This window comes from Trachemys scripta, chromosome 4, assembly GCF_013100865.1.
Source record: "Trachemys scripta elegans isolate TJP31775 chromosome 4, CAS_Tse_1.0, whole genome shotgun sequence".
Classification (NCBI taxonomy): domain Eukaryota; kingdom Metazoa; phylum Chordata; order Testudines; family Emydidae; genus Trachemys; species Trachemys scripta.
The window spans coordinates 67,184,839-67,209,853 of NC_048301.1; the positions used below are offsets into that span (position 1 = coordinate 67,184,839).

Genomic DNA, 25,015 nt, shown 5'->3' on the forward strand with positions numbered 1-25,015 from the left:
CTCCCTGAATGCCTACGGGTCTGTGTAGAGCTGGGGGAGCTGCATATTCTAGGGTGGAACTGCCTGCTTTTGCACTGGGGGGAGCAAACTCCCCCGCCCCTACACATGCAATGGAACAATTTAGGGAAAGCTCCCTAAGGCAGACCTCACAGAATTCTCCTGCCCAAAGACCCTGCCAGGTTTTTTTCTGTGGGAGGGGCTAATCTGGTTGATGGTGATTAATGGTGTTATTGGACTAGGTGGATCGTTTCCCTTAGCTGCTGACCCATTGGTGGATGTTACTGCTTTACATTGCAAATCCATGTAAAGCTGTAGGGTTGGAATAATTGTTTCCATATCACTGTTGGTGAGCACGGCACTTTGCAGACAGAGAAAAGACAAGGGTCCTGCAAGGACAAGCATATAATCTATGGGCCCAGTCCTGCCCTGACTTCAATGGGAGCCCTCCTGGCTCAAATCTATGCACTAGCAGATTGCATTGCAGGATCAGGGCCTAAGCTAAGCCAAGAAAGATGGCAGCTGGGGTACAACAGAAAATCTTGTGGTGTGAATTGGTAGGTTAGCCACGCAGTTCATTGATTCCAGTTGAGGTTTTTAGTTTAGATTTAGTGTGTCTTGACTTTAATTTTAGAATAAGTTTTAAACTGCTTGGCAACAGAGATAGACAGAGGAGCAACAAGACCTGGGTGTACGGGTCCATCACAGGATGACTATAAATCACCAATATGCTACAGCTGTGAAAAAGGCAAATGCGCTCCTAAGATACATCAAGTGAGGCATTTCCAGTAGAGAGAGAGAGAGAAGTATTAATGCCATTGGGCAAGGCACTAGTAAGACTTCATTTGGAATATTTTGTAGTTCTGATCACCCATATTTAAGAAAGATGCATTCAAACCGGAACAGGTGCAGGGAAGAGCTACTAGGATGATCAGGGGTTTGGAGGGCCTATCTTATGATAGGAGACTGGAGGAGCTTGGCTTGTTTAGCAAAAAGAAAGCTGAGAAGGAATAGGATTGCTCCTAATAAATACATCAGGAGGGTAAATACCGGGGGCGGAGTGGAGAGCTATTTAATCTAAAGGACAACGTTAGCATGTGAACAAATGGGTATTAACTGGAAATTAGAAGGTTTCTAACCATCAAAGGAGTGAGGTTCTGGAACAGCCCCCCACTAGACTTCAAGCGGGCAAATAACCCAATTAGTTTCAAGCGAGTGCTGGTCACGTTTATGAGTGCCATTGTAGGACAGGATTGCTTGTGACAGGTAGTGGACAGGGCTCGTCTGTTTTATGTTCCTAAAGCTCATACTTCAGGGTTTCAGCTGGCCACCGGCAGGGGTAAGAAGCAGATTTTTTTCCTCCCCAGGATATTCTGGGAGGTTGTGACAGAATGCATCCCTGTATTCATCCCCTACACACTGGTGTCAAAATCTGTGTGCACAATATGCCTTGTGAGGTATCACTTGAAAACTAATAACTTGCAGGTCAAGAATATCAAGGTGTAAAGTTATGAACATCAGCTGAAATTATGGCAGAAGTGTGTTTACCAGACGTCTGGGGAGTGGGTAAAGCTGTTTCTCAAAGACAAAGGAAGAAGTATCAGGGAAGGCCATGGCTGGAGACGGGACATTGGCATGCTAAGGTACTCAGGAGTCTCTCTCTCAGCTGCTTGCTCCCATGCTCAGGGTCTAGCTAATCACTTTATGTGGGGTCAGGAGGGAATTTCCTCCCAGATCCGATTGACAGTGACCTTGGAGGGTTTTCACCTTTCTCTGCTGCATGAGTGCAGATCACTTGCCAGGATTATCACGTATAGGTCATTTAATCATTTCCAGGCCTCAGGTATTGGTGCACTTTGTTCCCTCCTAGTCTTTGTCTGTGACACATAGCAGTCTAGTCTCCTGTGAGCTGTAATCCTTTGGTCTCATTTTGGTTGTTAGCTTAGTGTGTGGGTGGCGTTGGTGGCCTGTGATACACAGCAGGTCAGACTGGATGATCTAGTGGTCCCTTCTGGCCTTAAGCACTAGGTCTCTACCACACTCGAGGAAGGTGAGTGAAAGTGGGAGTCCAGGGAGAAGGCATTTTATGTGCACTCCTGTCATAGTTTGGCAATGTACAGCACCTAGCATGGTGCAGTCTTGGTCCACGACCAAAACTCTGAGGCGCTACTGCAAATAATAATAAACAACAATAACAATAAATTCACTCTAGTAATTACTGAAGACTGCTAGAATGGTTTGATTGATTTTCATAGGGGAGAAGCAATGATCAATATTGCAATGTCACATCAAAACCAAACAGTCCCTTTAGAGATAATGTTGCTTTATTTGTTATGTAACTAATGTGCTGTATATCCTGAAAGCAACAGCTCCATATAACTGATATTGTGGAATTCAATATTTATTGTCGTTTAATGACTGCAGATCAAAGGTGTTGTGTTAACAAATCAAAAGGTGATTTTTCTAACTGCCAGGATTGCAAACTCTCTCGCTGGGATCTAGATGTGTCTTTCTCCCTCTTACATCATCAAGTAACAAAGATTCTGCAACTGGAAATTAAATGGTATTTTGGTCAGGAATGTGCAAGGAAGAATAGACTCCAGCTTGCTCTCCCATAGCATTGGCTCCAGGGGTGCTGGAACAATTTGTATAGTGGGGGTGCTGAGAGCCATTGAACCAATCTGTGAACCCTGTATATAATGGAAATCACTTCAAGTCAGGGGGTGCTGCAGCACCCCTACTTCCAGCACCTAAGACTGGCTCTGCAGAGCAAATAGGAATTGAAAACACAAAAGAATCAAAACGGTTAAGGAGGCATTTTGACAAGGTCACTTATCTGATGATGACATTTAATGCCTTTGATGTCGGACACTGGAATCGTTAGGCACATCCCATTGCCTGGCAGAAGTATGCCTGCGACTGCCTGCACAAAGGTATAAAATGAGGCACAAGCCATGCCTCCATGACCCCTCAAATTTCCTGCTTATTGCCTAGGTAATGTCTGCATCTCCTGACTCACTGTTTGGCCTTGCTTTAGGATGGAGAGGGGAGAATGGAATTCTGCGTAATATACAAAACAGGCCCTTCTGAATTACAGCAGCAGAGCTACTCTTCAAGCTTAACAAACACTATGTTCATTGGGACAGCATGAAGCCTGGTTCCAGCCTCACTGCTGCTTTCTACCTATAAACTACACCCCATAGATAGGAAAAGTGGCCTACTAGATAGCTGTAAACCAAGACCCTCTGAACTCTAATCCAGGTCCTGCCACTAATTTTGTGATTTTGGATAAGTCACTTAACTCTTCTGTGCCTCAGTTTCCCAATCCATACAATGGGGATATTAATACTCACCTACCACATATGTTTGTAAGTTATATCCGAGTGCTAAGTACGATTATTATTGTATTCTGGATACAAGCCTTGTACGGCTTGTTACTTAAAGAAGGTGCTAGTGGCCATCAGGTTTGCATAAAAAAATGATTCCTCTCTCTTCAGCAATTTACAGTATTATTACATGCTGGGCAAATCCTCTCTTCCAGCCTAGATTGAGTCTGGGCTTCTATGACAAACACATCATCTACAGCATTCCAGGAAGGATGCAGGCCATGATGGAAAGGGAATGGAAGGGAAAGCCCTGATCTCTCAATAGGGGCACCACCATTGATAAGACTTGGATAAACCATGGATGGTGTCCATCCTGCTACAACCTGGATAGTTGTAGTGAGATGGGTCCCGAACGTAAACCTGGTAGGTAGCTGACATGACAATGATGGTGTTATTCAGGGCAGCGAGGAAGCTAGTGCTCCTCAGGTTGTGTGTTAATTAACTAAGACTGTGGTAGCAGGACTCGATGCTGGGTTCTCCTCACCCACCCACCCTATGTTATCTTGTTGCCACTGATGGCGATGGCACCATAGACACCAACTCCATGGGTGCTCCGGGGCTAGAGCACCCACAGAAAAAAAGCACCCACAGCAGCCCTGCGGATCAGCTCCTCCCTATCCCTCCTGCCAGCAGGCCCTGCTGATCAGCTCCTCCCGCTCCCTCCCAGCATCTCCAACCTGCCATGATCAGCTGTTCAGCGGTGTTTAGGAGACGCTGGGGGTGGGGGAGGAGTAGGGGCGGGAAGAGGCAGGGCAGGGACGGACTGGGGATGGGAAGGGGTGGAGTGGGGGCAGGACCTGGGGCAGAGCAGGGGTCAAGTAACCATAGGTGCCAACTCCGTGGGTGCTCCAGGGCTGGAGCACCCATGGGGAAAAATTGGTTGGTGCTCTGCACCCACTGGCAGCTCCTCGCCCCGCCCCAGCTCACCTCCACTTCCGCCTCTGCCCGCTTTTTCCCCCTAGCTCCCAGCGCTAGCGCCGCAAAACAGCTGTTTCACGCGGCAAGCGCTGGGAGGGATGGGGAGGAGGGAGAATGCAGCGGGGCCGGGGCGGGGATTTGGGGAAGGGGTTGGAATGGGGGTGGGGCAGAGGCGGGGAAAGGGTGGTGTCAGCTGGACATTAGGCTAAGAAAGGGGTTTATCAGCAGCACCTACATTTGGCTGGGACTAGACTGTGAAGAAATGACCCGACACTCCCTAAGCTAAAGAGTACGATTCATTTGAACACTGATTGTGGGATTTTGGCAGAACACATCCTAATGGAAATGGCTGAAGTAAAGGGAGGTGCTTTGGGGTGAATGTCAGAGCCTCCCTGCAGTCTAGGGAAAGAGAGATTGGCACTGCTCAGGAACGCACACTAAAAGCCACAACCCTGGAGGGTGTTGCATGCATCCATCCTGCCCCTTTCCCCACAAAGGAGCAAATCCTCCCCCTGACCCCAGTGGTTTAACTTCTGATGAGGTGAACAACGAGCTGAGATCAGAAGCCCCATCCTGATGGGAGGAGATGAGGATTCACTTTTCGTCCCCTGAGGCAGAATTTTTTTGTGACATCATGATTTGATAGAGGGTTTCTCGGAAGTGCTGGTCCCGGCTCAGCCTCTTGGCTGCCTCCTTCAGCTCCTCAATGTTATCGGCTTCTGTCTGGGAGAAGATGAACGACTGGGACTGTTTCACTGAAACAACAGCAGCAGTAAAACAGGTGAGCACTCCCATGCCGGAGACCTCCCCAACGCTGCCCGAGACCCAGATTCAACGGAGAGCCAATGCAGAGCAGCCGAGCAGTGACATCTTTACAACCCTGGGCCCTGGCGGGGGAGGAGATAGTAACCTATGATGCCATTTGAGAACACATGGAATAAGTCCATCTTGCTCTCTCTCCTCAGAGAGGGGCAAGAATGAAGGCAAGGCAGTGCCTGTTCCCCCCCAAAGGGCCCCCAAAAGGGGGCTTCCTATGGATCAACCACTCAAAGCAACTCAGCTGCAGGAGTGTGCTTCTTCAGCATGCACACAGAGAGCTGATGGCACCGAAGGGGTTCACCCACATGTTTCCAGGTATGTGAAAAGCCAGGGAATTCAGGTGGAGAATTGGTGCCTGAAGTTTCTCTGCCTGCAGTCCCGTGAGTGGGTGATGCCACAAGGGGGCAAGAAACACAAAGCACTTGTGGAACAAATTCCTCACCTCCACCAAACCTCTCCCCTCATCCCCACTCCCCAGAGCATAAGGGGAGAAGAACCGCCAACACCTACAGTCATTCCATGAAGCGCTGGACCTCCTGCGGTGAAGCCGGCAGCTCTTTATCCGGCGGGTGGCAGCCTTGTGGAGGTACACGGAGTTCTTCATGATCACGGGCATCTTGGCTTCCAGCTCGGCATTCCGGATGCACTCCTCAAAGAACTCTGGGGAGCAGAGATTCCAGGAAGCCATGTGGGGGAGGCACTTCAAACATTAACATTGGCCCCAGAGCGAGCCTGTCCCAATTGGGCATACTAGATACCAGATACACTGTCCTGCTCAGAACTGTCCTGCACTGCCCACGGAGATGGACCAGGTACTCATACCTTGCATTTCTATAGCACGATTCAGAGGAAGATCTGATCCTGGAGCACGTTCACAGACACTCATTCACAAAGCCCCACAACATCGCCAGGGGACGGTGCTTAAAGTGGTTTGAAAGTAAGCAGGGCATCGATCATAACCTAGGAGCAGCAGCTTTGGTAAGACACTGCTTAGAGCAGTGTCCAGCAGTGACCCCGTGCAATTAAAACAAACTTTTTCCAGGTCTGCACCCACTGTCAATCCCCCCTCCTTTCACTCTAAGTACTGTCATGAGGTAGCAATTTCAAGACACTATTGATCTGGGCTGGATTCAGACTGGTGAAATGAAGGCACAAGAGCCCATTACCAGTCCCACAGAAGCCATCCACTCCCCCCTCAGTTATTCCTACAGCTGCAGCAAGAATATCTCAGCCTAGGTCACTAGCTAGGAGCCAGCTAGCTCTTTCCTTGGTATTTAGCAGGAGAAAGTCTCTCTTCATGGGTCTCCAGAAATGCAACTCTTGGAAGCACTACTGGTTGCACTTTGGTTCAGAGAGCCTGAAATCAGCAAAGTAATCAAGCCAGATGGAAGCTGTGGCCACTGGTAAGCACAGCCATATTTCACGGCTCAGTGGAAGCAGAGAGCGGGACTGTGCCCGTGGCCACTACACTCCTTGTTTCTCAAATGCTTCACCTTCCCCAGGGTGGAAAAGGGGAAGTTCCATATATCTCCAAAGAAAGAGAATTTGCACGTGTTTTATTCTCTCTCCAGGTGACCTTTGGAAATGGAGGGACTAACAACACGGGCACATGCTGGGCAAACATTGCCGAGCAGCTCTGCTGATGCATTTCTTTCCTGACCTGCAGCACCTCCTGCTATTCCAGCCTCAGTCCCTCCCCCCACAGCTCTGCCAATGCACCCGCGTTCTGACCTGCTACATACCCTTCTATTCCAACCCTAGGCACAGCTCCCTTCATGATATGCCAGCACACCTCCTCTGCCCTAGCCAGCTACATCTTGGGCCATTCCAGCCTGGCTCTCCTCCCCCATCCGCACAAACACGCCTTAAGTCTCCTCTGCAACTCCCCTGCTAGTCACAGGCCCCCGGACATCTTTGCTAACACATCTTGATCCTGACCTGAAAGAGCAGGGGTGAGATGGGGTTTGCAGGCCAGGCTTGAGGTGTGTGGTATTTAGGGTTACCATACGTCCGGATTTTCCCAGACATGTCCGGCTTTTTGATCCTCAAATCCCCGTCCGGGGGAAATTGCCAAAAAGCCGAACACGTCTGGGAAAATACTCCCAGCTTTGTTTTGCCGACATCCCTGCCCCAGTCCCCTGCTTACCTTAGAGCGGCTCCGGCAGGCTGCAAGCTGCAGGCGGATTCCCCTGTGGCGGCGGCGGCGGCTGCTGCTGCTGCTCCCCCCTAGACACCTCATCTTTGTGTAGCTGAAGAGCTGAGCTGCCCGAGCGCTACCGGCTTCACAGTTTGCCGGGCAGCCCCAGACCTCCAGACCCTGTGCCCCTGGCCGGGCACTTCCCCAGTGCAGCTGGAGCCCGGGAGGGGAAGTGCCTGGCTGGGGGTGCAGGGTCTGGAGGTCTGGGGGCTGCCCGGCAAACTGTGAAGCCGGTAGCGCTCAGGCAGTTGTTTCGTGTGGCTGGGAGGGAGGAGGGGGAATGCGGGGCGCTCAGGGGAGGGGGCGGAGTTGGGGTGGGGAAGGGGTGGGGCCAGGGTCCCGTGGAGTGTCCTCTTTTTTTAATGTTTAAATGTGGTAACCCTAGTGGTATTGGCCCCTAACCTTTATAAGCACTTAATTCACCCACACTCTTATTCTTTTAAGAGGAGACACAGTAAAACCTAGGGCAGAAAATTAAAGCTGGGAGGGTTCTAGTCTCTGTGCAAAAAGTTACCTGCCTTTTCTGTGCAAGAGCTAAGGTTTCTATTCAGATAACTCAACACAAAGTAAAAGTCTGTGCCGACAATGTAGATTTTGGACCTGATTTTCCATTCTCTAAGGCCTGGTCTACACTACAAAGTTAAGTTGACGCAAGGCAGCTTATGCTGACCTAGTTGTTCACGTGTCTACACTCAAATTGGCCACCCACCGCTGTAAGCGCTGACACGGTAACACCACCTACTTGAGCTATGTAGAGCCCGGTCAATGTACTTAGGTTGATGGAGTGCAAGTGGAAACACTGTGTTACTTATGTTGACCTTAACTGTCCTCCAGTAGCTGTCCCACAATGCCCCACACTGACCGCTCTGCTCACCTTTGTGAACTCCACTGCCCCAGGATCATGGAAGCAGAAGCCTCTTCCCCCCCAAACACACACTTTTAAAGCCCTGTGAATTTTTGAAATTCCTTTTCCAGCTTGGTGAGCACCCCTAGCAGTTCTCCATTGTTGTGTGCGACTGCCCAGCTGACCATGCCGCCTACACACTCCAGACATGCTCCTGCCTGGAGTAGACAGGAGATGTTGGCTCTCCTGGGCCTGTGGGGAGATGCTATGCAGGCACAGCTCCCAACCAGCCACAGAAGCATGGCCATCTATGAGCAGATTGCTCAGGGGATGCAGGAGAACCGGTACTACAGGGACCAGCAGCAGTGCTGTGTGACAGCCAAGGAGCTGCAGCAGGCATATTGGGAGGCCAACAAATAATTGGGTGCCAAGCAACAGATCTGCTGCTTTTACAAAGAACTATATGCCATCCTCAGCAGAGACCCTCCTCCCCTCCGCCCCCCCAGCACCGTGGATACATCTGAGGAGCCCAAGTCACAAGCTCCTGCCATGAAAATCGAGGAAGGAGGAGAACGACTATGGGGGACAGGTGACCGGGGGATCCAGCTGCACAGTGAACCAGGACCTGATTTTGACTCCACTGCAGTCTGCTGGAGCAATGTAGTGGAGAACCAGACCCTTTGCTTTGTAACTACTTTGGAATCTACTGATTCACGTTAAATAGATTGAATGCTAATCACTTGTATTTCTACAGTGCATCTCACCCTCAGGATCCCAAAGGTCTTTACACACACTATACACAGGCCCACATTACCCATCCTGCACTGAAATGAAGTCTGGCAGTTCTTTAACAGCTCCCAGCAACATTATTCAACATTTTAGGACAGGAAGTGAAGAATACTGCATCTAATTGGAGCTGCAAGGGAATTGAGGAAGGGATAATTACCCAAAGCTGAATCATCCAGGGCCCTAGAGTCAACCCCCTTATCTCTTGTTGAAAGCATCTTTGGAACTTCAGTGACACATGGTCAGGAACTTGGCTTTCGTCTCATCTCAAAGACCACATCTCCATCAGCACAACACCCTGTAATGCTAGGCTGAGGCACCGATTCAATACTGAGTCACAGTACAAGGTTAACCTACTGAATCACCCAGCACCGAGCTGAATGCTCCTTAGGCTGCTGCCATCCAAATACAGAAGGATCAGAGTAAGGACTATATGGTGGTGGAATCACAGGACTGAGATGCAGAGCTCCATTCAGTTCTGTTCCCTGCTCTGCCACAGCTTTCCTATATGACCTAGGACAAGTCACTTTCATCCGTAAAACAAGGGAGAATAACACTGGAGTGAGAGACTTAACTTTGCAGGAGTGAGAGACTTAACTCACTAATGTTTGCAAAGTGCTTTTGGAATCTGCAGAGGGAAGCTGCAAAGTGTTTTGAGAACTCACTAAACACCACTTTGCTTGGCTTGTGGAGATGGACCCTTCTGTGCAATGTATTCACCAGCAGAGAGGGGAATGGAGAATAGATGACTTACTTTTCAAATTGCTGACATCTGTTTTCATTTTCTCCTCCTTCTCTTTGTTGCGATCCAGAGAATTTAAGCCTTGTTCCAAGCTATGTAGGGCTTCTTCAGCCTCCCTCAGTCTCTTCTCTAGATCCATACGCACCTTCATCTCAGCCTGAGGAGGACGGAAGGAAATCGGTCACTCTGGAAAACCATTCAACACAACAGTGATACTGCTGCTGACTCGGGAGTTGCAAGGAATCCAAAGCTGAGGGTGGCATTGAATATGAAGGGATAAATACAGGGTGAGCCAGTGTAGATAGAAACCATGAAAGCTGTTCATCAGTTCCTCAAACTGAACCCTTCCTTGAGGCTTAGCAGTGTTTGGGTAACTGTCTATTACTCCAACTTTCTGATTTCATAGCTGCCCCCACCATTCTAGGTTCTGTTTGGAATCAGAGGTGTTGAAATACCATAAGAAAGGCTGTTTGTGCAGGTATTGCTAGATGAAAAAGAACAGGAAATATATGGAATCTCATGGAGGGGGGAAAAACTGTCGTGACATTTCTAGCTAAATGTTACTGACTCAAGATGAGGGTAAGAAACATTGAGGCTTTTGGGTGTTTATACAAACTGAACCGCCAGCTCTTCTGCACTCACCCATCATGATAAGATAGGTGGAAATCCATTTTCCTTTGCCCTTTGGCTAAAACCAGATACTCTATCAGGGGACAGTGTCCCCCTTTTTCAAGAGAAAGAGTCTGGTGGTCTAATAGACCAGTGATTCACAAACTGTGATGTTTGGTCCATTTATTGCAATGAGATTGACATGGGACAGCCAAGATCACTCATATGATTCCCTTGGTGCAGACTGCAGCCCAATCATGTCAGCAGTCAGGAATATATGAGCCCCACTCTCCAGAGACTGTGCTGATCCTGTTCAGCTCTGGTGTTGATCTATAAATACCTACAAGATTCGGGTCCTGGCTAGTTGAGAGACTGTCTCTCTATGCAGCACTATAACAGCTGAGATCATCAGGAGAGTCCAGGAGTCCCTGGATATGAGCATCTCTCAGAGGATAGCCCTGCTTAGTGGATTTCACCTGCTTGTCCCATCAGAGCTAAACCTGTTGACCTACAGGGTATGGTATAAGTCTCTAATCTATCCACTCATGCTTTTTGCCTCTGGAGTGGAAGGGCTGACCATGGGGAACCATTCTTCAGAGATTGAGTTCATTTAGGTTGACATTGTCAATAAGTATCTCTCTGACCAAGTGCAGGCCCTGAACCTCTCCCCACGCTCATCTTAGGCCTCAAAAGAAAAGCTACAACACTCTGAGATCCCTGAAGAAGTCTGCAGTGGAGAGGGGAGAAGAAGGAGATAATCTGTTGGGCCCAAAGCAGGGGCAGATCCAGTGAGCAATGTATGCAGTACCTTGAGGTCTCTCTCTGTCTGCTGTTTCTCTGCTGTCAGTTCTGAGAGCGAGTTCTGCAGCACCTGTGACTGAGATGAGTAAAACTCCCGCTCCTCCTCCAGGGCTCGGGACCGCTCCTCCTTCTCCTTCATCCTGCCACACAGCACGACAAAGGAGCATTAGAAAAGACCTCTTCCGGGTCATTGCAACTCCCAGAAAGGAAGGGAAAGAAGACCTTGGTTGAAAGCTGCTCTGATGGGTCAGACAGAGCAGGGCTGGTTTTGCAAACCCAGTTGGCCTCAGTTTCATATTCACTGGAGCAATTCCCTTAGCACTTTATCTCCATTTTTGAAACAGGTAAATGTAGTGACCCAGATTGACAGCTCTGGAGGGTGAAGTTCTCTATGAACAGAACAGGTCCACCAGTAGCACATGCTTCTGGCCTATTGTTGGGCTAATGTGCCTCAATCCTGATCTGAAAGGAGCAGCTCTAGAGTCAAAGAGGAGTTCATTCTCATTCTCCATGGCCCATTCATCCCTTGGCCTCTCTGCTCAGACTGTCAAGTGTCTGTAATATGAACACTTGACCACAGGGAATTAGAAAGGCCAACCAGCTCATTTCACACTGGCAACCAAGCAGCACAGCCACCGATGACCACCTCCCAGGATGAATTTGAACCTGCTTGGCAATCTGAATTGCCTGACTAGCACTTTCCCCCTCCTCAGCTGGCATCCATGAGGGGAAACGACGAAAGGTCTACAAACTCTGCGGAAGGCTGTTGGCCACCAGGAAATAGCCAATGTTAATGAAAATAGAGAAAATGCTTTAAAATGATCACAGTTCTAAGTCTGGAATTGTATTCCAGTGTCTCCTATTACCACGACTTTCCCTCTGCAGGAGTAATGGTAGCTCCTTTCCCAACGCCACATTCCCTCTGCCAGGAGTAACACTACGTCCTTCCTCTTCTGGGACTCTGTAAGCTACTTTCCCCACCTCACCTTCTCTCTGCCAAGACTTTCTCCTCCAGCAGCTGGTGCATCTTCTCCTCAATCTGGCGCAGGTTGCTGTGCAGACCCCCGGTGGGGTTCGGCTGCTTGCTAGCATTGGCCAGGGGCTGAAGTTGGCTCTCATTCTCCTCCAGCATCTCCAGGGTTCTCTGCTTTTCCCGGGAGAGCTCCTTGGGACAGAGAGGAACAGAGCATGTCATTACTAGCCAAGCCACCACCGTTCTGACATTGATGTTCCTGTGGCGAGGCACCTTCACAAATGACTCCTCTCCAATGGCTCCCTATTCCCCCTCCTTTCCCCACCCACTTAACCCTTCGATTCCCCTTCTCCCCTGCAACCCTGGGAGCAATCCCCTCCTTAATGGTCTCTCTTTTTGCAGGCAGATGGGCCATCACCTGGGGCTTCTCTAAAGGAATCTGCCAATGCTGGCTCATGATTATTCAGCGAGTGTGCTCCAAGAAAGGGGAACTTTGCTTCCTCCACTCAACACTGATACTGTACAACCTCACTGCCCTTCCTCCTCTTCCCTTCAGACCTCTCTCCACCCTTGATTCCCAAGTGTGCCAGAGGACTCTCCCCTTGCATGCTGATGAACCCTGTGGTGCTATCAGCTACAGGGGGAGGGCACATGACACTGTTTACCTCTGTACTGCTCAACCTATTGACTGTAATCAGGACAGAACCATCCCTTCCTTAATACGGTCATTCCCGAACTTTGTCTTACCAGTACCTGCAACAATGGCAGAGCAGACCAGGTCAGGCAATGTGAGTGATCTGAACCATGAACTCCTGGTTTTTGCCCAGTGCGCAAAGTGAAACCCAAACCACCCAGCAAAAAAACTCAAGAGGAAGAGCAAATGAGAGAGGATCTGTATTATGGGAAAGTCCTATAGAATCAAAAAGGATTAAACCAACAGGGTTCCATGGCCATTTCTCTAAGAGCTCGCAAAATGTAATACAGAATGAGATCCTTTCCATAGGACTTTTGGACCATCCTGCAGAGTTCAATGGAAAATTATAGGCCATATTCTGGGTTCTACTGCCTAGCTGAGAATTCCAGAGTGTGGGGAGGGATCTCTCAGAGGGCATAAAGCTAGAGGAGCCACCCTGACATAGGGGTTATAATAGGAGAGGGAAGAGGTGTGATGGAGCTCCACTCTGTGCCACATTCTCAGCTGGTATATGATTACTCAGGGACCACACGCAGCTTTGTACATTAGAGCTGCCACCTGGTTGCTCTAATTTAGACCAGGGCTAGGGCCAGGGAAGCTGCAGATTGAGAATCAGGGAGCTATAGCTGGGTTCCTGACAGCTCCAGCCCTGTCCTGAAGAGATCTCAACACAGGAGATGATCTTGACCTATGTCCCTGCTAAAGAGTTCTATAGGATGGATCAATCGACCTGCAGAAGGATCTGATTCTCTGTCAAACACTATAGGCTTTTAGAGTAATTGCTACAGGACACTATTAGTTTAATCCCTGTTTAGTTCCATAGCACTTTCCCCAAAAGGCTGTCACCAGGAGGAGAAAAATCTGTCACTGACCTCCAGTGTTTTCTGTAAGGACTCTGTCAGGCTTCGCAGTTCCTTCTTCTCCTCCTCCACTCCTTTGAGGGACTGAGCTGTCACTTCCAGCTCCCTAAAAGGTACAATGGTTGTGCACTTTGTGGGGGAATAATAGTCCCAAACACTGCACTCACACTACCATAGGCTATAGAGTTGGCCGTTACCATAGGACGCTCTAGTACTGATTTGGAAGGGGTGCTATCAGGAAGCAGAAATGCCAGGCACAAGCTAACTTAAGTTGGAGTGGGGGGACACAACCATAGCTCCCCTCCTTTACTAAAAACAGAGGAAGCATTCCTCCTCCTCTCCTGGGCTTGGGTAGGCAATGCTTCCCCAGCTCCCATCCCTCCTTGTCTTTCAATCGACTTTAACCACTGCATATGGGCATACGTGCATTATAAATTCTAGGCACTTAGGGTCCAAATCCATCCACAGTGTCACTCCACTGACTTCAGTGCAGTTGTGGCATGGTGACTTCCAGTGCCAATAATGTACATATGCTCCCATGTGCCATGACCGGCCATAGGCTCTTATACCTGAGAGACATAGGAAATGCCCTAGTCTGGAATATGCGCCCGTGTGTGCTTTTCACCATAGTAGAGTTTATGGGAGTGATCATCCTTCCATCCTATTTACTACACTTATCTAAAAAGGCCGTTGGGTCCTGAATGCAAAGTGAAACTGAGATCGCTTCTCTCCATCTGTGGAAGTGCTGTCTCGTTGCCCACCTGGTTTCCTTCCTGTCTGGGATTCATTACCGTTTAATCTGCTGTTGCTCCAGCCGCAGCTCCTGTACCACCTCTTCAAACTGCTGCTTCTCTGCCTCTAGCACCTGGTTAAGACGCTCCAGCTCCTGAGAGGTAACATGGGGAGATAAGTGCACTCGGCTGCAGCACTCAGAGGGTTAAATGGTTACCCCTGCAGTAACTCAATTCATTTTATGTTATAGTCACACTACCCTTTTCTAACTGGGCCTTCCCCACCATCCCACAAGGGCACTAGTGTTGCCTCCAAATCCAAAACAGTAAAGACATGAAATGCATAATTATTAATCACAGAACCATAGGAACGTTAGGAAGGGACCTCAAGAGGTTATCTACTCCCACACTGAGGCTGGACCCTGTAAACCTAGATGATCCCTGATAGGTGTTTGCCTAATCTGTTGCTAAAAACCTCCAGTGACAGGGATTCCACAACATCCCTTGGTAACCTACTCCAGAGCTTAACTCTCCTTGTAATTAGGTAGCGTTCCCTAACATCTAACCTAAATCTCCCTTACTCCACATTAAGCCAATTACTTCTTGTCCTACCTTTAGTGGACATGAAGAACAACTGATCACCATCCTCTCTAAATAACAGCCCTTAACATATTTTAAGATTGTTATCAGGTCCCTCCTCAGTCGTCTCTTCTCAAGACTAAACATGTCCAGTGTTCTTAACTTTTTCTCCGAGGTCAGATTTTCTAAACCTTTTATCATTGTTGTTGCTCTCCTCTGGGCTCTTTCCAATTTGCTCACATCTTTCTTAAAGTGTTGAGCCCCAAACTGTACAATACACCACCCGAAGCCTCACCAGTGCTGAGTAGATTGGGATGATTACCCCCGTGTTTTACATATGGCACTCCCGTTAATACACCTCAGAGTGATATTAGCCTTTTTCAGAACTGCAACACATTGTTGGTTCATATTCTATTTGTGATCCACTATAACTCCTAGATCCTTTTCAGCAGTTCTACCAGTTATTCAGCAGCCAGTTATTCCCCATTTTGTAGTTGTGCGTTTGATTTTTTTCCCCTAAGTGTAATACTTTGCATTTATTTTTATTGAATTTCATCTTGTTGAATCCAGACCAATTCTCTGATTTGTCAAGGTCATTTTGAATTCTAATCCTGTCCTCTAAAGTGCTTGCAACTCCTCCTGGCCTGGTATCATCTGCAAATTTTACAAGAATACTCTCCACTCCATTACCCAAGTCATTAATGAAAATATTGACTAGTACTGTACTTAGGACTGACTCCTGCAGGACCTCACTTGACATATCCTCCCAGTTTGACAGCAAATCATTGATAACTATTTTCTAAATACAGTTTTTCAACCAGTTGTGCACCCTCTTTATAGTAATGTTATCTAAACCACATTTCCCTAGTTTGCTTCTGAGTATTGGCACTGAATAGTGTTTGAAATGTGTGCTAGCTGCTACCCATAACCAGCTAATGTTTTTAATCATCACTGCCTTTGTCTACACTTGGTGCTAAGTGTTTAAAAAGGCTGATAAGTAACACCACCCATCTTCCCAGTCTCAACAAGCTTATGTTCCCCAGTCAGAATGGCTATTTTTTTACACCAGTGTTGTGGACACTGCACAGGAGAAGGATCCGGCTCACACAGAATAGCAAAGGACTTTTGTCTCAGGAGTCTTGGTTTAAAACGTACTAGAGTTAGCCGCTAGGTGAAGCTCTTACAGTGGCTTCGTTAGTGTCATAGAACCATTGATTGAAACTGACAAGATAAATTAATAATAAAGAGTGTACATCCATATGGCAGATCCAACAGTTCAAACAAAGTGTACTCCCAAACCATTCCTGTGAAGCCCTGCAGGCCTGGAAAATGTCAGCCCAATTACACTCCCTGTAGATTATATTTTCCTTCCTCCTTTAGGAATAAAGGACCTCAAAACTGCTCTTGCTCCTGTCTGCTCTCTGTGAATGTTACAGCACCCCTGGTAGGCTTTGTAAGAGTAGGAATCCAGCCCAGTGCTCTTGGCCAAAATTACTCCCTCTCCACTGCTCTATAGCAGGTCTACTAGCCAACTGCTCCAAAGGAGCTACAGGGACAGTAGATTAGCGTTAAAAGAGGGAGAAGTGGACCAGCTGCTTCTGTAGACCCAGAAGGGAGTAGAAACTTTCTGAAACCTCCACCCCTCAGGAAAATATAAAGTAGGAGGGGTCTTTGAAGGGTCTTTGTGGTGAAGCCATGGGAGAGAGCAGGTGCTGAATCGGTTCTAATAATTTGGGTAAGTTTCATATTAGCATTTGAATGATTGGGTATTTATTTGAACTGAACCCAAAGCCCCAAACCTCTTGAATTTCACCCATAACTAACTGTCTGACTCTTCTCAAGACTAGAATGGGCCAGGGTACTACTGCAGGTCAAGACTTAAGTACACTAGCAGTGTTAATGAGGGGCAAGGACTCGAAAGAAAGTCCTGACCTGCAGAAACCCCCGTTCCAGATTGTAATTTAAATAGCGTCCTTATTTCCTGTCACATCAACTTTCAACCTTTACTACATGTGACTAGAAGCTAACATCAAGGAAGGCGAGAGAGTGCAGTGAGAAGAGATGAAACCGAAAGGTGTGCAGGATCCATCTACAGGGCATGGCTGTCACCCCTTTACTCATCCCAGGGGCATCCAGGAGCGTGGCTGCCTTTGGGCTTTGCATGACACTAACTCCTCCAATCAACAGATCGCCCTACACTCTGCCGGGAATAAGCAGAGGTATGATTTGATTGGCTTTGAATGCACACCCACCTCTTTTTGCTCCCTCTGCAGACACAGCTCCTCTGTCTCTTCCATCAGCTTATCTGCAAACACACACAAACACAGGCTAAATCCAGGAAGAAAAGCAATTGATAATGCAATGGGATGTTTATGATCCTGGGGCACTGATCACACAGAGCTAGAAAATGTAGACTTCCCTCCTGCATTGCATACATCGATCTGGGAGTTTCCTAAGGCCAAGATGACTTTAATGGGATTTTCTGTTATCCTTCTCCTGCCAAATTTTTAACAAACAAACAACACTAATACTTTGCACTCCCTCTGATGTCTTCCTTCTAAGACTCTTAAAGTGTATCAGTGAGGGAACCCTCATGTGAGGTAGGAAAATATCATTCTCTCCACAACACAGTTGGGGAAACTGAAGCACAGATGGATTCAGTGACTTGCCCAAAGTTTTACACAGTGGCAGAGCCAAGAACAAAATCCAGGTGTCCTGACTCCCTGTCCCTTACCCGAACTAGCAGGCCACATTCTGTCCTTAAGCTAGGACTAGACTCTGGGTCATGATCTCAGCCATCTGCTACTAGCCACCCTTGTCTAGCCCTCATTTCCTTTCATGCTCGCTATTGTGCTTACTCCACCTGTTTATTCAACAAAACTTGCTCTTTCCAAGGTTGCCATTGTCTTTGTCATGCTTATCATCAGCTGCTCACTACTACCAGGGATGCCACCAGCCATCCAGTGAGATGACAATAGCAGCTATGTCCCATTTCCATCTCTGTGGCATGACATAGTAAAGAAACTGGTTGCACTGTTATGATGCCCCAGCTAAAATTGGGTTCCTTCAGTTGTCTTGAAAAGCTCGAAGCCGCAGAGGGATTCCTGTGAGTAATGAAGTATCTCAGCCCTGCCCCTTCCTAAGGTCTCCAGCTGGACATTGGCCACGCTGAAAAGAGCTCCTATTGGTTTATTAACAAGGTCAGTACCCAGAGTTCCTGCACACTTTGAGATTAACTCTCAGAGAGCATTAGTGGGACTCAGCAGAATGGGTTCAATTCCTAGTTCTGCCACTGGCCTAATGGGTGACCTTGGGCAAGTCACGTCATTGCTCTGTGCCTCAGTTTCCCCATCTGTCAAATAGGGATGGTGATACTGACCTCCTGTGGAAAGCACTTTGAGATCAAAAGATTAAAAGCACTAGCTAAGAGCTAGGTATTATTATTATTGGGCACAATGGGGTCCAGGTCTACAACTAAAGCTCCTAGATGCTACGGTAATACAAATGAATATCATCATTACTCTATTCTTTCTGAGAACCTCTACTCCTCTCCTTCCTCCCTCCTGTTCCCTCTCTCCCATCCAAAAACCAGGACCCTTCCACCATCTCCCTGTGAGCGCTGGAAGATGCTGCCAAAACCACGGCTCCCCACCCATGCTGTAGGCTGAAGAACCTATGCTGCCTGCCTCATGTGCCACACTGCTGGCAATGTGCCATTTCTTCCCTTTCTTCAAACTCCTGCTCCTGTCTTGGGAGGACCAGGTCCTGCAGGGACTGACCTTCTGATGCACTCCACCAATCCCTGTGGTTCCCAGCCTGAGGGCAGGACTGGGCACCAGTGGGGAGTGTTGGAGATGGATGATCACTCCGGAGGGGAGTGGGGGGAGTACAGACGCTCCCAATAGAAGGGAGGCAGAGCAGTATGTGTGCCTCACAGAGTCTTGACCTGATCTCCCAGTGGCCAGAAACTCTCCTGTCTCAAAGCCCTAACCACTGAGCGCTGACCAGGATGCTAATAATAAGACAGAAACCTCAGCAGTTATATTGGAACGAAGCGATCCAAAGCAAAAGCTGTCAAATAAAAGTGGCCAGGCATGACAGTACTGAATAGTCACCCTGAACACCCTGCTATGGATCAAAGATCTCTGTATATATATAGCTGCTAATTAGCGGGAAAGATGTCCTTCCTCTCCTCCCCCACATATGACTGCAACCTGGGAATGGACTAACAGTTCTTATGCTGTCCTGGGGGTTATGGAGGGGATGTTTGGCCACTAATAGCGAAAACCCACTAACCTATGACATTCAGGGGCGAGAGACAGGTCTTCCCACTAAGATCCTGTTATGTTCTTAGAGGGAGAATCTCTCTCATATTATCTACCACATTCCACCAGGGTTGCACTTCCACAAAGCTGCATAGCATTCTGCAGCCTCCCTATGGAAATTGGCAATGGTATTAAACCACCTAAAGTGCGGTGGGAAGGGAACTGGGAGACTATGATGCAGGTGTCTGGAAACATCCTGGAGAAAGGGGGTTTGGTTGAGAGAATCCTCCCATAGATCAGTCCCGGATCAGTCCATGGAGGATTGGAGAGCAAGGCCAGGGATTAGAGCAGGGGAACGAGAATCCGGTGGTCTGGGCTCTATTCCCAGCTCTAACAGACTCACTGTGTGTCTATGGGCAAAGTCATCAGAGTTGTTTGAAAAATGGTGGTGGTGGGGGGGATTTGTTAACTAAAAGTAATTAATAACTCCCTGTCAACACTGCTTCTGGTGCACAGGGGCCAAAGAGAATTTTTTGCACCAATTTGTTTCATCAACATTTTAACTGAAAATGTTATCGAACTGTGACGTAAATGAAAATGGTCAGTAACAATTTCCATAACTTTTAAAAATAAAAATTACAATAAAGGTGTTGATAAAAGTATCACCCCAAAATTTATGAACAAGATTTGAAATACACACCAGCTTTTCATGAAAAAAATCTTAAAACCCACAAGCCAATTTTAGACAGTTTTCTTCCAAAACATTTTGACCAGCTGTACAAGTTATCCTCTCTGGGTCTCTGTTTATCCCTTTCCTACCTCACTTGTGGATTGTGAGGCTTACTTCATTCATTATAAATAAATAAAATGTTTATAAATGGCTTTGAGATCTTCAGATTGAAAGTGCTTTAGAGCTCTAATATTGTTACTAATATCTAATATTGTTATTATTAAATTCCAGGCAATGTCCTGAGATCATCCTTGAGTACAGTGAATGCAATAATGTAAAACAGAAATATTTCTTCATCTTCAGATTTTCACAGAAAAATCAGAGAAATGTAGGGCTGAAAGGGATCTTGAGAAGTCTTCAGGTCCAGTCTCCTATACTGAGGCAGGACCAAGTAAATCTAGACCATCCCTGACAGGTGTTTGTCCAACCTGTTCTTAGAAACTTCCAGTGTTGGGGATTCCACAACGTCCCTTGGAAGCCTATTCCAGAGTTTAACAACCCTTATAGTTAACAAGTTGTTCTTAATATGCAACTATATTAAAGGTTTATTAGCAGGAGTTGGATGACAGAGTGTAGCTCACAGCATTCATATTAATTATTATTTTACCAGGTGCCTTAGCTTAAGGTGTAAGTCGTCTGAATTACCCAGAGACGCCACTAATTATCTGAAACGTACACATGCACGAGCTGAGCCATTTGCCTGCCCACTAGCCCATAATCTATCAGGCTAGAATTGCCATCATACACATTGTCACCACTAACACAGGGGTGAATTTAGATGGGGATTCAGCAATGTGAGAATAAAACCTCTGATGGAAAAAAGCACCCCAAAACTGTAGTCACCATAAGAAATGCCACTCCTAAGAAATTAAAACTGGCACACGAGTACCTGTGTATGCCTGGCATGCAGTTGCCTGGTGCTAACTCCCAGAGTCAGGTTGCTCAAACTTTTCAAGAACAAGGGTCACATTGTCCATGGAGCCAAAGGATCACATCTGACTGGACACATGCATACTTCTAAGCAACTAAAAGAAATGTCCCGAACTCAACCCTAGTATTTGCTTTTATTTTCATCTCCCTTGATAGCTGAATAGAAATGGCTGATTGTTTGAATTAATCAGTCATCAAAACCTGCAGCTGATCAGACTGGACCTCACCAGCAGTTACAGGAAGTGGAGACCGGGTTGCTATTTAGGATTCTGCGGCCCTGGGGCACTCCTGAATCTAAAGAATCCCCAGGACAAAAAGCTGCTCAAGCCAACCTAAGTACTCCTGCTTCTCCTTGGCCAGCTGGAGCCCCTGAGCTTCCAGGCTCTCAATCATGGCTTCTCCCAGTTGAGCATTCTTCCAGGTCCTAAAGAGAGAATGAACAGAAATAAAGAGAATTGGGAAGGAAGCAGGACTGGGAATTATTGAGTGAGGAGGGAAACTTAGGCTTAAATTGTACCTACAACTTCAAACAGAGTCCCATGCATTTGATGAATTATCTTTTTTTTCTTAATAAAATATTATTTCTGCTAAAATGAGTTGTAAAATTTCCTGGTATACAATCAATAGAGAGAGATTTTCCCAGGTACCTGGTAGTAGGATGTGCACTGGGCCTGTCAAATTGATCCTGATGGATTGGTAAAACACTGATTAATAGATGAGGATGATGACCAATGACATCGTACTTCCTGTCTAAGACCCATCCCTTCTAGCCACTCGTACCTCCTCTGGCTCCACCCCTTTCCAATGCTTTGCCCAACCACTGCCAATTTCCATTTGGGCATTAACCTGCCCCTAGCTCCTCCCCTTCTGATTTTTGTCCTCATCCCTTCTGGTATCCCAGGACCAACTGGAAATCCCTTCCTGCTGGGCAATTAACCAGTAGGATTTGATGTATGTCCTGGAGCCCTTTTCCCATAGTTGTTATTAGCACTACCTCTAGAAACAACGAAGAACCATAACTAAACATCAAAAGAAAAGCTAAAATGTAAAGAGAGAAGGGGATGCATTATAACAATACTTTGCATGCAGTATCTGCCAGAGGATCTCAAAGTGCTTTGCAAACATTATTAAATAAAGCCACACTATCCTCCTGGTATGCATCACTGGCCACACTTTAAAGACACAGTAGGCTGTGGTACAGAGGTTAAGTGACAATCCCAAGAACTCATAATAAGTCAAAGGCAGAGCTCCAGCTTCTCAGTCCTCTGCTTCAACCACTAGAAAACACAGCCTTTTTTATACTTAAAATGCAGACCAGTTAATTATATGCACATAAGAATAGCATGCCACATTTAGGAATTTCTCAGTTCTTTACCATCCCTACTAACCCATTGTGACAATCGGGATCCAGACACACCAATGGGAGAACAGGGGATCTAAACTCCAAAAATAATCAATTAAATCAACTGCTCGTATACAATATTATTGTATTATAGAAGTGTATTGAGTAAAGTATCATAAAAACTGGTGACATGTTGGTCATGAATATCATTGTGTGATGCGTGTACAGATGGTGTGCAAAGAGTTATGTAAATTGTTCTAGAAATATATTCCTACAATGTGTTCTGGGGGCAGATGTGATAAACAAGTTTGCCCCAGGCAAAGTTGCCTGTTGGCCTGTGTCTCCAGTGTAAACTGAGCAAGGTGATGCCAGAGACAATGGAAGTTCATTTGCATCTGAGTCCACAGGAAAAGCAAATTGAGAGAAGAGCGAGGAAGGCAGGATGGCATCAGCTTCCTTGTGCACAAACAGCAGGAGAGAAAAAACTTTACCTGGGGATACACTTCAGAAGATACACTATCAAACTGTCTGTACTGGGCTATCTTGATTATCACTTCAAAAGTTTTTTTTCTCTTACTTAATTGGTCTCTCGGAATTGGTAAGACAACTCCCACCTGTTTATGCTCTCTGTATGTGTGTATATGTATCTCCTCAATATTTATTCCACTCTGTATGCATCCGAAGAAGTGGGCTGTAGTCCACGAAAGCTTATGCTCTAATAAATTTGTTAGTCTCTAAGGTGCCACAAGTACTCCTGTTCTTACTTCAGAAGAATACATTTCAAAGGTTCACTGGACTATGAAAAGAGGAGAGAGAACCTCTTAGCGATCCCTCCCTTAAGGAACAGAGGTGACAGCACCCTCTGATTCTGTGAACATTGGAGCCTCCTACTGGAAGTGCTGCAGATGCTGTTAGTTTGATGTAAGTGAGAAAGCTGTTTAGGCAAAAACCGTAGCTTGTTAAAGTTAAGTCTTGGAAATGAAAAAAAAATGTGTTTTGTTTTGCTCATAACCAGACTTGTCTCTTATTCTCTTGCTTAGTATGACGGAAATCTCTGTTCTTGATTAATAAACTTATTCTGAGTTTTACTAAAAACTATCTCAGTTCTGTGGTATTGAAATGAAGAGTGAGTCCTCAGCTAACCTAACTGTACTGTCACTTTGGGGGCAGAGAAGTTATTTTCTGTGAGTGTCCAGTAAGAGGGACTGGAAGCTTCAGAGAGACATCTCTGGGGAACTCGTGTTCACTGATTGGTACCTGCAAAGCAAGATTACACTGGCAGAGTCTTGAGGAGTTTGCTGGTGGGGCAGGTGGACCAATGTGGCAGGGAGCTGACATACAGTTTAAGCTCCAGCAGAGCAGTAACACATTGGCTATGATGCTGGGCTCCCTGAAGAGAGTGTCAAACCCATATAAAGGATTGATGAATTTTGTTTTCTTGGGGAAAGATTAAGATTTATAAATATTGGGTGCAAATAGGACTTTCTAGATTGGGGCAGTTTTTCCCCCCTCCCAACTATGACTAGCTGTTTGGGCACATAGTTTGTGGAAAGAATTGTTAAAAATGTAACCAAACAGCTTTCTATAGAACAACTTCAATGAAGCCTATATTTTGTCTCTTACAAAGTTCAATTGATGTTTTAATCCACTTTTCCCAGAGGTCGGACAGCTCATTGTTCTAACAGCAAATTAGAAAAGAATTAGTAAAAATGTATGGCTTGTCTATTATTTGTGCACAATTGGATTTCTTTTAAGCTAATGTGTGTCCATGATATTTTCTAAAATGCTGAGAACTTAGAAGAAAATTAATAAAAATGAACAGTTTAAGCATCCATTTATGTGCAAAATATGTCAATGTGTGCACGTGTGACCCAAGAACACTTTAATGTTATGGAATGTCCTGCTTCTGGTCTGTGCATTCTGGTTCACCAAAGAATATCATGTGAGGTCTTAAATGAAAGCTGGGGTCACACTAGTCATTAATGTCATTGTGAAATGCATGTGCTGATACTATGTAAGGAGTTATAGATGTATACTGAAAATATGTTCTTAGATACTGTATCAAGGTGAGTCACCAGCAGAAACAGCGTTTCTGTCAAACAAGAGATGTTTATTCACTGCTCTTTCTGTCAGATATAAATTAAGCATTGCAAGCTAACACAATGGATGTCCATTTACATACAAAGTCAACAAAGGCATGGGAAGTCAACAGGGAAGGAGCATGCAGGAAAAACAAGCCACAGGTCGCTATACTGTCTCTGAGTACAGACAATGAACTTTGGGGAGTATAAATAGAAGTCAAAGACGACATCTCCTTATCCTGCTCCTAGAAGTAAACAGACAACTTGTTTACAGTCATGAAAACAGGATCTCAGCCAACCTTGGTGGAAACACTGCAGAGAACCATGGGGATGAGATGAACTTCTTTAGACAGGAGGTTAACCTGTTAGTTAAGTTTAGTCTCTAGAAAGCATGTTATGATTTTGTTTTGTATCTAACAATTTGTTTCCAATATTCTTACTCACTATCATTTGAATCTTGAATCTTTGATAATAAACTTATTCTTGTTTTCACTATAGCTATATCTCAGTGCTGTGGTATTGTACAAGGAGCTGATTCTGAGTTGAATCATTGAAGCTGGTGTGCACTGTTCCCTTGGGGAAAGCAGACCGGGTATTACTAGGATTGTTCAGTGGATAAGGGGCTGAACACTACAGGGGAATGCTTCAAAAGGGTTTGGGGACTGGGATGTACCAGTTGTTAACCCACAAGGCAAAGCATGGGCTGGCATAGCCCAGAGGAGATTATTTGG

General features: G+C 46.4%; 1 protein-coding gene across 1 annotated transcript in view; it reads right to left on the reverse strand.

Moving 5' to 3' along the window:
• Nucleotides 1–4,508: 4,508 nt before the first annotated feature.
• Nucleotides 4,509–25,015, reverse strand: part of PLEKHD1 (pleckstrin homology and coiled-coil domain containing D1) — a 45,224-nt gene continuing 24,717 nt past the window's right edge. The window contains exons 5-13 of the mRNA XM_034768906.1: nucleotides 21,194–21,285; nucleotides 17,189–17,241; nucleotides 14,418–14,512; nucleotides 13,639–13,732; nucleotides 12,086–12,264; nucleotides 11,107–11,239; nucleotides 9,702–9,846; nucleotides 5,631–5,780; nucleotides 4,509–5,056 (exon numbers count right to left, since the gene is read on the reverse strand). Coding sequence (XP_034624797.1) covers nucleotides 4,896–5,056; nucleotides 5,631–5,780; nucleotides 9,702–9,846; nucleotides 11,107–11,239; nucleotides 12,086–12,264; nucleotides 13,639–13,732; nucleotides 14,418–14,512; nucleotides 17,189–17,241; nucleotides 21,194–21,285 — 1,102 coding nt within the window. The 3' untranslated portion in view covers nucleotides 4,509–4,895. The remainder of the gene's footprint in view (nucleotides 5,057–5,630; nucleotides 5,781–9,701; nucleotides 9,847–11,106; nucleotides 11,240–12,085; nucleotides 12,265–13,638; nucleotides 13,733–14,417; nucleotides 14,513–17,188; nucleotides 17,242–21,193; nucleotides 21,286–25,015) is intronic.